Source organism: Poecilia reticulata, chromosome 16 (assembly GCF_904066995.2).
Source record: "Poecilia reticulata chromosome 16, P_reticulata-male-v2, whole genome shotgun sequence".
Lineage (NCBI taxonomy): Eukaryota > Metazoa > Chordata > Actinopteri > Cyprinodontiformes > Poeciliidae > Poecilia > Poecilia reticulata.
In genome coordinates, this window is record NC_088845.1 from 16633814 (window position 1) to 16647511 (window position 13698).

General features: G+C 39.0%; 1 protein-coding gene across 1 annotated transcript; it reads left to right on the top strand.

Annotated features, from left to right (window-relative positions):
- The first annotated feature begins 1249 nt into the window (after nt 1-1249).
- nbn (nibrin) lies at nt 1250-13031 on the top strand. Its single transcript, XM_008431671.3, has 16 exons — nt 1250-1420; nt 3503-3624; nt 5317-5601; nt 5685-5788; nt 5874-5991; nt 7235-7425; nt 7514-7614; nt 7703-7835; nt 8163-8365; nt 9355-9529; nt 10039-10678; nt 10755-10844; nt 10931-11071; nt 11335-11448; nt 11546-11595; nt 12727-13031. The coding sequence occupies exons 1-16, from the start codon at nt 1390-1392 to the stop codon at nt 12758-12760; spliced, it is 2532 nt and encodes an 843-aa protein (XP_008429893.2). The 5' UTR covers nt 1250-1389; the 3' UTR covers nt 12761-13031.
- The last annotated feature ends 667 nt before the right edge of the window (nt 13032-13698 follow it).

The following is a 13698-nucleotide window of genomic DNA, read 5'->3' on the forward strand; positions in this document are numbered from 1 at the left end:
CATTGTGACCAATTTTTATTTTGTGCATCTGTTGACTATGAAAGAGTTTATTACTTTGTTTAAAGTAGTATTTAAAATATGAGCTATTAATAAATTCAATGCTTATACATATGTATAAGCATTGACCTTCACTGTCCACTTTTAAAGCTCGTCTTAAAACCCATCTATTGGCTTTCAACTCCAGCGGGATCTAGCTTTAAATTGTATGTTTGTTTGTTTTTAAACTGTAAGAGTTTTTATTTATTTTTATTTATTTTTATTGTTATGTTGTGTTTTAATGTACAGCACTTTGTATCAGCTGTGCTTGTTTTAAAGTGCTTTATAAATAACGTTGGTATGGTATGGTATATGTGTTATAGTTCTTGTAGTTCTTGCCATTATTTATCCCTCTGACTTAAACTGAGAGTTGCATTATTTTGTTATTTACTTTGTTGTAGTGTTGATTATGCTACTTTAAGACCAGATACAGAAAAGACACATATGTCGCTTTGGAAAATAGGCCTGACCAAACAGCAATGAAAGAAAAAAAAGTTTGTTTTTGTTTGTACCCTACAGATTATTTATTAATTTATTTAAACCACATTTTGTTATTTTTTTATTTTTAGCAAGTCTCCATCACATTAAAGAAAAAAAAAGTCAACAAAATAAATATTAATTGGCTTCTAAGCTGTTAACATAATCCATTGATATTTTATCTATTCTTTCATCAGAATAGCTTGCAAGTTTTTGTATCGCTTTTATTGTTATTTAATAAAATAATTGTCATTCCTTCTGTACTTACATTAATGGCCTATGCATACGTCTTACGCATACGGCTCAGTAAAAATGAATGGTTTTACTATATTTTTATTTTATTTTTACTTTCATTTGTTTTATACACTACATATTCACATAAATTATTACTTTGACGATGAATTAAGTTATTATAATGAATTGTTAGGATTAGTAATTTAGGGATTGACCTAAATAATGACTGATGCATGCACAAACATTTTAGATAATATTCTAGAAATACACTTTTATTCCTTTTGTTTTAGTATTGTATGCCCTGTTACACATTTGACTGAATAAAAATAACTACAAAACGTTTTTTTTAATTATTATTCTTATTTTCTAAAATACACGCATTTAACTTAACAAATCATACACGTTTCATTTAATGCATTTAAACAGCTCAAACGAGAACACAAACACTCGACTTTTCCTTTCAGTTATCTTTCCGAGTTTCAATTTGGACTTTTATTTTGAAAAAAGCAGCGCTTAGTTATGACGTCAGCAGTGGCGGGGAGTGTATTCATCGTGAAGAGGATTTGTTTATCTTAAAAATGTCCCTCTGTTGCTCCTCTTTTGCTTGTTGCAATTAATGAACAGGGACGAAAAGGCTTAAACATGTGGATTCTGACTCCTAAGCAGCCCGGAGGTAACTTTCTTCATCCCTGAACGACTTTATTCAAAACTAGCTGCGTGCTAACGGGTTCAAGTTTGGTTAAAACCCTTTAAGGTGGGGCATTTACTGCAAAATACTGAAGTGTGCAGAGCAGTGGAACGGTCTTAAACACATGGGGTGTGTTTACGAATAACTTTTGGATCGAGATGACTCGCATCTCATGTAGCTCATTATAAAGTTGAGATAAGTGTTTAAAGTTAAGCTTTTACGTTTTTATTATTTACTAAACAGATGAAACTGAAACAACAGATTTTTGTGTGGAAAAACCAACAGCAGCATGTAGTCGTCATCTGACACACAGAAGGCCTCACATTGGCAGAAGAAAGCCTGCAGACAGAGGAGAGGTCAAGATGTCTTGTGGTTAAAAAATAAGCCCACATCATTATTACTCCACCGCCTTAATTCGGGGTTCCTATCAGATCTTTGCCCTGAGATGCAGTTTTTCTTTTTCTCATAATCTAGTCTTTTACATTAAAATAAAATCTCTCCACTTCAGTTTATTCTGTCTAAAGTTGTTTTCTTTCAGAAATCTTCTGGTTTATTGCAGATAGGCAAAATTGAACCGTGCTACCATTTTTAAAATCTTTCTTTTTTTGGAGACGGAGAGATAAAAGTCTCTCTTGGCAGCTCTTCAAAATACATTGTGCTTTCTTGCTTGTTCTCTAATTATGCTGTCACACACGTTGGCATTTGACATATGAATGAACCACTGTACAGTTTAACATTTAGTGTTTTGACATAATGTATTTCTCTAAATATTGCACAGTCTATTCTTTTGATTTTCTTCTGCAACAGTATATTAGGGGTCATTTTTTGCTTGGTTGTCTGCCTCCAGTGTTGAGCTGTGGACTGAGCCTGTATTTATGAAATTACTGATGTTAAATTGTAAAATCGATTTATCTATTTTGATATCATAACAAATTATAAAGTGTATTTCATTCTGGGGCGGATTTTTTTTTTTTAGATTCTCTTATATCTTAGCATTTATAGATTGTCATCATTAACTCTTGTCATGGCTACCAATTGAAGACTTTACCCCAGAAACCTTTAAGACAAAAAGGTGTTATTCGGCTTCGCTCCAGTTTGGAAGTAGAGTAATCATGCTTTGATGGCAGCATGGGTATTATTTAATACCCAATAATTTAGTAATGTAAAAAATGCACAGTGAAATCCAGAAGTTTATATAGACAGGAGTAAAAAAAAGACACATGTTACTTGCAGCTTGCAAGGCAGGTTAAGTGTCTTTGCCAAGGACACAACAACCTACACAGACAGTACATGATAACATAATATCTCTCATGGTATTTGATAAATGGAAATAATTTTGGTCATTCTAACTGACTTAAAGCGAGAGAAGTTTGTCTTATTTAACTTCAGATAGTGAGGAAAAAGGTGTGTCTTTTTTTATGTTTCCGGTTAAGAACAAGTATTTTTAACTTGTCATAAAAATAGCAAGATAAAAATGGATCTGTAAAAAGGGAGCTACAGAAGGCTGTCACGTGACCGCATTATCTGTAGTCAATCCAAAACAAACCTTGAGCAAAGGACAAAGTACAACGTGAAAGTTAGTATTAACCACATTTCCTTTAACAGTGTTATAACGTGGGAATGCAAACAGGTTCAACTTTGGCACAGATATTAGCTGCTGTACTGTACAACGACGAGGTAAAAAGGTTTACTGATCAGCTGACACCGTCCCTATCCCAGTAAAGTTTGATAATCCTCTCTCGCCCCTCTCTACATGTTCAAACGACACAGTTCAGTGACTTTGATCCAGCAGGTTCTGAAACCGTAAAGCACAAAGCAGAGCAGCTTTAATGTTCTCTCGTCAGCCTTCGTGTTACTTCAGGTTTTGCACTCTCTCTGCAAACACAATTTCCTTCTAAATGGCTTCTTTCACCTCACTGACGCTGAACACGCCTGAACTTTAAGTCTTCTTCAAATAGAACATTTAATTGTTTTGCAGACTGACCAGTTGAATCACCGGAACATATTTGTAGGGTTATGTTTGGCTTATTTTCATTAGGTTTCAATCTGCTGTTTGTTTCTTCGCAGGTGAGACGTTCTATCTCCTCCCTGGTAAAGAATACGTTGTTGGTCGGAAAAACTGTGACATCCTTCTTGCCAGTGACCAGTCCATCAGCAGGTCTCATGCTCAGCTCACTGTGATCGATCTGGTGAGAGAAATAAAGAACTCCATGAATAAAATAATCTTAATGGCTTCTAAGCAATTGCTTAAGATGTGCATAATTAATTTAATTAGCTCGTTGCAGATCTAAACTTGCTGCCGGTGTAAAACGGTGCAAGCAGAGAATAGCATTTTTTGTTTTGGAGTCAATAGACTGGATTTTTAGTGACTTACAGGGGTAATTAATATTCACATGTTCTTAAATACTGAAGAAGTGAGAGAAAATTCATTTCTTGTTAGTGCGGCCAGACGTTCAGGGCGTTTCATGCAAACTTTGTCTCATTCCTTAACGTTAAGGCTGAACCTGTCATAACCTGAAAGTTTCCCACGTAAACATTGTGGGTTTTTGTGCTTTAGCATCCAATTGAATATAAATTAGCTGTAACCGTTGCTGCAGGCTCAGCTGGAAGATAGCTGTCTCGACTCTAATATTATGGCAGCGAGCCAGACATTCATTCAAACTATTCTCTAGAAACGATGAAGAGGAGCAATGCAAACAGCAGCTAGAGCCTCTTAGTTTTCCTCCTGGGTTGATTTTTGTCCTGCATCCTGATTCAAACAGGAATGAATATGAGATTAAGGATCATAAATCAATATTTACTTTTTTTTTCTCTGTTTGCACATGTTTGCATTATTACATGGAGATATTGAGTGGTGAAATCCATTTTGGAAACGTTGTCCTGTTGTTATACTTTTGCACAGCAGGGGGAGCTGTTGTCTATTAAAAGTGCAACACAAACTGTTTCAATATTTAGCAGTTGCATCACAATTAGACTATCAATTCATAAATTAATTTATTTCAATAATTTCTTTTAAATTTGAAAGGCACATATTCCATAGATAATTACTTACACATTTGTAAGTGTTTATTTCTATGTTATTTTAGTTATTATGGTTTGTTGTGGTTGTAGCAAAGATTTTCTGACATTTTATCTAGTTCAGAAGTGGCTTAAAAGAAATAATGCATAAATTGGAGTCGGTCTCTATACGTCGTAATATGGGGACTCTTGCAGTCCTTATGAATCTCCACCAAGCTCTTAATGAAATGGGTTTTTCATGTTAGTTCTCTCCAGACTGTGTGATTATCACATTTTTTCCTTTTGCTTAACTTTCCAAATACATTGTTCTGTGCATAGCTTTTCATGGTTTACCTTGCTGGGTAGGGTGTCGGTGATTGTCTGCTGAACAGCTGCCATGTCAGCAGTCAACTGCATAATTAGGCCACAGCAAAACCTTTATAGATTCAAAATCATTTATGTAATATCCAGATTTTCTGAGAAGCAACATTTCAGGTTTCCATTAGCTGTGAGCCACGATCATCAATATGAACTACATTATATATCTCTGTTTGTTAAATTATTGATACAAACTAATATTTGAATAATCTTCTAATTTATTGAGATGGAACGTTTTTGCCAAACATTCACTTTTCAAGCTGATCAAAAAATAGTAGCGTCCTGATCAACATTATTTCTAAATATTAGCTCTTCCTCTGTGTTCCTCATTGTTATTTTTCCATTAGATTTCCTATTACCCTTAACAGTCGTTCACACTTTTATCTCACTGTTAAGATTGTGGGTTTGCATTCACGTGTGCTGAAATTGACTAGAAAACGGGGTTGCACTCACTACTTTCTCTTTTTGTTTGTTTGTTGTTGTTTGTTTGTTTTTTTGCCTTTTAGACCCTGACACTGAAAGACACGTCCAAATACGGCACCTTTGTCAACGGCCAGCAGCTGACGGCGCCTGTTGAGCTGTCGTCAGGGGACAACGTCGCCTTTGGTGTTTTTCACAGTAAGTTCAGTGTGGTGTTCCTGGAGAAACCGGTGGTGTGCTCGTCATGTTTGGACGTCGCTGGGAAGACGTCGCTCTCTCAGGCCCTTTCAGCTCTGGGTGGGAAGCTGGTGAGCAGCTGGACTCCGGACTGCACCCATCTGGCCATGCCAACTGTCAAAGTCACCATAAAGGTCGGATCCAGTGTCTGTCTCGCCCTGGTTGGCATGTTTGGTCCAGCTGGTGTGTTAATGCTTTGCCCACCTTACTTACCCAGACGATCTCTGCTCTGCTGTGTGGTCGTCCCATTGTGAAGCCGGAGTATTTCTCAGATCTCAGCAGAGCTGTGCAGCAGAAATCAGCTCCTCCCAAACCAGAGAGGTATCAGCAAATCCCCCTTTTTACTGAGCCTTTTGCTGAATGTGACCTCCTGGATGCATTATATTGTCTGTTTGTGGTTTTCAAGTTTTGTCCCTGAAATCGATGAGCCCAGTTTGAGTAAAGAGGATGTTAAGCTTGCAACCACACCGGCTCGGAAACGGCTTTTTACTGGAAAGACCTTCGTTTTCCTCACATCCAAACAGGTTTGTGTTTTCTTCTTTTGTTAAAGACGTATTTCACGATGCTCGACCAAAATAATCTGCGTTTTCTGCTGGGAGAAACATGATGAGGTGTTTCATTGCTGTTGTTAGAAGCAATGCACTTTTGCAGAGCATAGCTAATTCTCAGAAAACTTTAAGAAGATGTGTGATTTGATGTATATTAGTTAAATGTTTGCTTCTTAACTACTTTAACACCTTTTCTGAATGTTAAGTAGAAAAGATTATGTTTAAAAGTCATGTCTTTAACAAAAAGATCCTGCAGAGTAACAAGATCTAAGAGATTCATCATCTTCCTGTTGATCATCAGTGCCTAAAATCTCCACAAACCTCTGCCTTGGTGCTTAAGGAACATTTTAAGTCATTCAGCTTTTTATTTTTGCAGTTTGTTGTAGATTTGTCAGAACTACTTTAAAAAGTAGTAGTTTTAGAAGACTGGCTCAGCAGAAGCGAAGTACAAAAGAATAGAGGTGGCTAATGAGTTTTGTTCTCTAAATTATTCAAAGGAATGCCTTAAATTTCTAACCATTGGATTGTTTGGGGACTCACTCATCACCCTTGTTCTTTATATTATAGCAGCTTGAAACTGTGAAGCAGAAATGAGGAGAATGGTCTGCTTTATGCAATATATGTTTTTCCTTTCTTTAAAAACTCTGGTGAGTTCTGAATTTGTTGCACATACTATGTGTCACTAGAACATTCCTCTGTTTGTCCTGACGGTGGGATGGAGGTGTGGATGTCGACGTGCAGACCAGGTTTATGGATTTGTGAAAATGACTACGACTTAGTTGTTTATTGTTTGGGAAAATTTTGAAAATTAGCAGCTAATTTTGAGAGCTTTAAAAGGCTTAGATCCTGTAGTGGAGAACAGTAATATTTAATTCTTCAGCAGAGGGCGCCTGTGCATTGGATGATTCCTGTCTGTCCTGTTTAAAGCATCTTTCCCAGGAAGGTGAACTAGTTTCAGAACAGGAAAAAAAAACAAAACTGTTTTTTAACTTTTGTGGTAGATCCCAGCATTTAGAAAGTGTTCACTGGTGGTATTTTATACTTACTAAATTAAATTATAAACTGTTTCACTATTTGACTGTATCTGTCCAGCTTCAGTTCAGAAGCTCTAGAGATGTAAATATGAAAAGTTACTCTCTTAAAAAGCAAAGCTCCTGTCTGCAGCATGTTTCTGGTGCTTTAATGATCACTCATATTGACTCTCCTGCGCCGCGTGCAGCTGAAGCGGCTCGGCGCTGCGGTGAATTTTGGCGGAGGCAGCAGTCGGCTGCTGGAGGAGGGCTCCCTCCCCCGCGACCTGCTGGAGTCTCCTCACAGCTGCGTGGTTGAGGTTACCACTGGCAGCTCCCAAACTCTGCTCCCTCCTTCAGCCACAGAATGGGCAAACGCTGTGAAGAACATCACCCACAGGTTTCAACTCGTTCTTGAAGAAAGATGCGTAAAGTTCGTTTTAACAGCTAAATACTTAGAAATGTTTTTCCCTCGACCACAAACGCAGGAAAGGTCTTCGAGTCATCACAGAGTCAGAGATTGGTCTGGCTGCCATCTACGCGTCTTGTGACAAGTACTGCAATCCGTCCTGCCTGATCATAGACTCAGGTGGGTTATTATGAAGGAAAAAATGAATATTTCTTCCTCGTTTTTCCTACATGTAATGTTATCTGCGATTAATTTGTTTGTGTTTTAGATCCTGTACAAAAAGTAAAACCCAGAATTCCCAGTGCGTCGCTGTCACAGAGCGTGACAGTGGATGAAACTGTGCTACCCGCAGCATCTCAGAACATCACCGCTTACGCTGTCAACACGGAGACGTCACAAAGGTACGAGCTGGAGCCGGACAATGCTGGGAGAACATGACGTTACAGCTGGCGGATAATGACACTGATTACAAATGTCCCACATTTTCACACACTTTGTTTTTCATTACCATTTCCCCAACACTTTCTGTAAACGTTAGCATCTCTATCATTAGGATCTTCATCCATAGATTATCAGCAAGTAAAGCTTGAATGCATTGCACCTGGAATATTACAGCCTGTCTTCTATGTGCATCAGTGCATTTATTTGCACTGCACAATGTGAAGTTATGTGCAGTGCCACAGTTCAAGATGCATTTTCTGGACTGTTCATTGTTATTTGTTTGTCAGGATGGAGGCTTGTCATATGACTGGACTTGCAGTTGTCGGGGAAACTCCTGAGCAGAAGCAGAAAGCAGCTCAGTTACCCAGATCAAAAGCAACCGTTCAGAAATCAACCAGCGAGTTGATAGTGAAGGACACGATGAGCTCGTCTTTCAGCGCGGCCGACAACTCAGACTCACAGAGGAGGAAACCTGACCCCAAACCAAAAGGTGACATCATGTAGGATTCTCAGCTACGCCTTTTCAGAGATTGTGTAGTTATGGTCAAAGCTATTCAGACTCCTGGCAGATTTGGATTTTAAAAACTTTGATTCAACCAAATGTTTGTTTCTGAAATGAGAAAAGGACTGTACAAAAGATAAAATGATGTAAAACTGGTGACTGTTTTAAAAGGAATGTTTTGTTTATCCATCCATTTTCTTTACACCCTTGTCCCTTAGTGGGGTTGGGAGGGGTGCTGGTGCCCATCTCAAGCTAATGTTCCGGGCGAGAGGCGGGGTCACCCTGGACAGGTCGCCAGTCTGTCACAGGGCAACACAGAGACACACAAGACACACAACCATGCACACACACACTCACACCTAGGGACAATTTGGAGAGGCCAATTAACCAATTAACCCGACAGTCATGTTCTTGGACTGTGGGAGGAAACCGGAGTACCCGGAGAAAACCCACACATGTACAGGGAGAACATGCAAACTCCATGCAGAAAGACCGGGGCCGGGAATCGAACCCAGAACCTTCTTGCTGCAAGGCAACAGCTCTACCAACTGTGCCACTGTGCAGCCCATGTTTTGTTTATATTTTCTTAAAAATTATTTATGCCCTTCTCTATAATCAATGGAAAAATGTTTATTGGAGATTTTTTTATTGATCAGTTAATTAAGGGAAACTCCTTTTTCCTTACTTTTTATTTTTCATTTTTATCCTCCAACCTCTGTGTTCACATTAGTGAGTCCATATTACTAGAAAAATAGTAAGTAAATCTATTTCATGTATCAATTGTGGCTGGTTAGGTTTTTTTGTTTGTAGATTTTGAAGTACTACAATAGAAAATGTTGATATTTTGTATTTATATTGAACAAGTCAAAGTCTTTATTTAGTTTACTCACTTTCTTTACCTGAATTTGCCCCCTGCGGGAAAACAAAGGATGCTTTTTCCCTGTAACAACCATTACCTAAAACCAGGGTTTTTATAGTTCCAGGTTTTGGGAACACCAACTCTAGACCCCCGCCGGCTGCTCCTAAGACCAATGGAAGCAGCAGGACCTTCCTTCACACACAATCCTCTCAGAAACAGAAAACGTCTCCACAAACCTCCCCGCAGAAACAGTCGACTTTGACCAACTTCTTTCAGCCTGTCAACAAGAAACGGTAACCGTCTGCAGAACATGCTGATTTTTTTCCCTTTTTTACAGAGATGCTAAATATAGAACAGCCTATTTTAGTTAGAGCAAACATACCTTTGGCTAGCGCCGGCAAAGATGGATACGAGTGCAGATTTATTTAGTCGACATAATAGGTGCCAAAGAGAATGGTGCTTTACGTTTCCTCTTTGTATGCACTGTTGTTTTCTGTTCAAGTTCAGAAAGCAATCAACGTAGATATCTTTTGTTCTTCCTAAAAACTTTACAGGGAAATATTTAGATATTTTTTCTTTCGGCATCTCAAGAGTGAGAGTTTTGCTCCCAGAGCAACATTTTAATTTTTATTCTCACAGACAAGCTTCAAGAACTGGGCACTAATTTGTGATTATTGTGCTCAAAAATTGGCTGCAAGCTTTAGTTACAAAAAGCATTTTAATTTGTTTATTTATATAGGTTGTTAAAGTATTAAACGCTTATATCTAACCCATTTTTCTGTTTCTTGTCTGTGTCGTTAAGACCTATAGAGGAAGAATCCTCAGATGTCATGTCGGCACCGAAGCGGCCGGCTCCCGAGTCATCCGTCTCGTCGAAGAATACAAACTCACTTAGAGTTTCTAAAAAAATGCCGTCACTTCCCCTCGAGGGACCTTCTGCTGTGTCCGAGACGCCTCTTGAATCCGCGAGCGATTTGTTCTCTGGACGGGCAGAACATCTCGAGGAGGAACCGCGGAGCAGAAAGAGGAAGGAGATGGAGGAGGAGGTGATAAAGCTGGAGGAACTGGAGTCCATTATGTCCGAGGACATGGACTACCTGGACGATGAATCCCCAAGTGGTCACGGCCAGAAAGAGAAAGTAGCGGTGCGCCGCGGTTTGGCCAAGCAGATGCAGAGTTCACACACTCTGGAGTCTTCAGCTAAGAAGCAGCGCGTCCACCAAGAGCAAACGGCAGGAGCAGGTCAGAGGCCTGGCTTGGGTCTGGATAAGGAACGTTCCCAACAGAACCTCGGGGAACAATCTGACCGGCACGATGTCTCCAATAAGACAGACAACAACATTTCACCTAATCACGACTCTAGTAGACCCCCTAAAACACCTGCTGCCACTGCAACTGAAGAGAAAAAGGTTTTCGAAGATGATGATGCATCTTTTATTGAGGTGAAGACAGTTTTCCTCTGAAGTGACTCAGTTTGCAGCTGCATATCCACTTGTGTTTCCTTCTCTGTCCTTGCAGGATGTAGAGCTACTTCAAGTAGATATTCCCCAGCCTGCAGAAGAGACCAAAGCTTCTGTCAAGCCTGTGCAGATCAAGGAAGAAGTGAAAGTAAGTTGAAATGAAATGAAGTTCTACAAAAAGAAAAGAAAGAAAAAAAATAATATTAAGATAATATTTTTTTTGTCTATTTTCAGGAGTCAAAGATCGACGAAGATGTTCCCAAAAAGTTGCTGATGGTGGAGTTTCGGTCTCTCACGGTTACTGCTCCTTCAAAACCCAAACCCAAACAGCCTCAGAACAACGGACACACCAAGAACTTCAAATGTTTCCGCAAGGTCAGACAACAATCTAAATCATACGATCAAAGCTGAGTTTGTAAATGATTTCTCTGAATCTTCACAGTCTCAACAATTAGTTTATTTTTGCTAAATAAAAGCAGATTGGCAGACTTCTAAGAAAATCAGATTATATTTATTCAGACTACTAACACAACAAAGCTCAAAAGTATTGAAAAGTATATTTTAGCTCTTTCATGTATGTTTTTCTGTCATTTTTAAGTGTGTGTTTAATCTGAGTACCACTTCGTGTCGTGTGACAGAAACACCTTCCTGGCGCGGAGGGCTTCCCGCACATCATCGGAGGATCCGATCTGCTGGTTCACAACAGGGGCACAAACTCAGATCTGGATGAATGGCTGAAAGGCGCAGCTGAGGTACTGAAATGCCTCCTATTGGGTTATTATTTTATATTATTATATTTCTGTCTTTTCCGTGACGGAGGGCCTTTGATTTGAAACTATGTCCTTCCAGGGGGAGCGTCAGAACAAGAGGGAAGAAATGATGGGAGATGATCTGTTCAGGTGAGAAACTGGACCTTGGTTCTTGTAAGAAGGTGATGAGATGTAGCTTCATCCTCTCATTGTTTCTAAGCATAATAGTGTAAGATTTATAAGCAGCAGCCCTTTGAAGCCTTGTTTCACTGCAAAGAGCAATACACTTCTTGAAGTACTAGAAATTTTTCATTTCAAATGTAGCGGCTTTTATCAGAAAATCGAAAATAAATCCAAAACACGTTGCTGTGTCAGCACAGAAATTGTTCACTAGTGACACAATTGGCCTTCCTCCATGATGATGTCATTCATCAAACATTAATCCAATAGAAAACCTGTGGGATGAAGACAGGAGCAAGAACTGATCGAAGTTTCTGCGTTCTCCAACCGTGTTAAATGTTCTTAGCAAAGACAAAGCGCTGAATATTTACACTCAAATTAAAGGTTGGATTTTCTTTTACAAATTCGAGATGTTTTGCTGCTGCAATAAAATCTCTAAAATATGTTTTCAGGCCTTTTGCATGTTTACCCCGGTTGACAAGAAGGGACGGGGGAGTTTCTGTATTGGTACAATTAACTAATTCAAACATTAATGCTCTTAAAAATAGGTTTTTCTCTCCGTCATCATGATCATGTTTTTCAAACATTTAACTGATAATTAGAGGGTTGTTTGACCAGTGCAGCTTCAGCTCGAACCAATCAGAAACCAGCAATGCTCTCGTCACTGTGGTTGCCAGGGCGACAGCGGTGATGTAACCTGCCTTGTTTTCTTTGACTAAGCAGAATAGAGACGGTCTGAGATTGATGTTTTTGCCTGCGTGTCGGTGCCGAGGTGTTTGATCACGGAGTCATGCTCGGCCAGTCATACATAACCTGGAAGCAGACTCTGCTGCTAAGAAAATAGTCCGGCCCCCTTTTTTTTTCTTCAGAGAGGGACTCCAAACAGGTTTCCAGAGGCTGCTTTATAGGAAGCTTGTTTGCTCTGAGCTGTTCAAACATCATCCGTGTTTTATGATGCTTCATTTGGGCTGTTTTTTATTGTTTCAGAATGCCTCTGAGCTCATTGAGCAGTGATACATGAGGAATGTTAAAAGCCCATTCTGACGTAGACAGATGTTTGAGATGCCCTCTTTTATGCTTGTTTTTTTTTTGTTTTTTTAGGTACAATCCCACCAAACTGACCAAGAGAAGATGAAATGCCTCCATCCTTGCACCTTCCAATGGGGGGAGTTCCAAGTTTGTGAAAGTTTGTCTAAGAAGGACACTTGTAAAAAAAAAATGTGTCCCATGTTGTAGCTGTTTTCTGTTCTTCCTGCTTGTTTCAAAACGTCTCTAACGATGTCACTGACAGCTAGCAATGTAACAAAGCAGGCTCGCGTTCAGAGGTTTTTGTCAACATTTTTATTTGTTAATAATAAAAAATAATCAATACAAAACATTAAAAATCCTTCAGTTGAGAGATTCTACATCCTGACAGCAGCTTCTTGTTAACTTTAAAGTCTGGTTCAGTTCCCGACTTGGGGAGAACCAGGGGCTTATGAAACAATTCAAGTGTTACTTTTTTCCTTTTTTCTTCAGCGATCTCCAGCGAGCCAACCCTTCAGGCACTTTTCCATTTCTGAAACAGCTCAGATAAGAGGTTTTCTTGCCAACCAAACATTGATTGACTTTTCTGTACACTTGGCCTTTATTTGGAGAGAAGGTGCTTTGTTAAAGTTAAAAAATAGGCCAGCGTTTGGTATGACGTGTACAGTAAAGCTTTTCCTTTCTCAGATGGGCTACAGCATGGCCAAGAGAGTTTGAAAAATCGGCATTCTTTGAAGTTAGAAAGAACTTACTTCATGTATTATTTAAGGTTTTGCAGATTCTCTTGTCAGAGTCCATGCACATCTGTGCTAATATATCAAGTTCACGTATTAACAGAAAATAATAATAATAATAAAAAAAAATCATGCAAAAAGCAGCATGTCTCGCCTGCATTCTTATATTTTCATATCTGCCGGTCCCTGTGCGGCTACATCCTCTTCCCACACCTTCTTCCCTCCGCTCACTTTCCTCAGCAGCTGCTGCAGGCAGTGGCTCATGCCAGCATACATGCATTCAATATTTTATATTAAAACACAATGCAGAAAA

Excerpts from the sequence above, each read along its gene's own strand:
- nbn (XM_008431671.3), top strand. The coding sequence starts at position 1,390 with ATGTGGATTCTGACTCCTAAGCAGCCCGGAG. Across the intron at positions 5,992-7,234 it reads TTTTCCTCACATCCAAACAG|CTGAAGCGGCTCGGCGCTGC; the intron begins GTTTGTGTTTTC and ends CGCCGCGTGCAG. Across the intron at positions 10,679-10,754 it reads ATGATGCATCTTTTATTGAG|GATGTAGAGCTACTTCAAGT; the intron begins GTGAAGACAGTT and ends CTGTCCTTGCAG.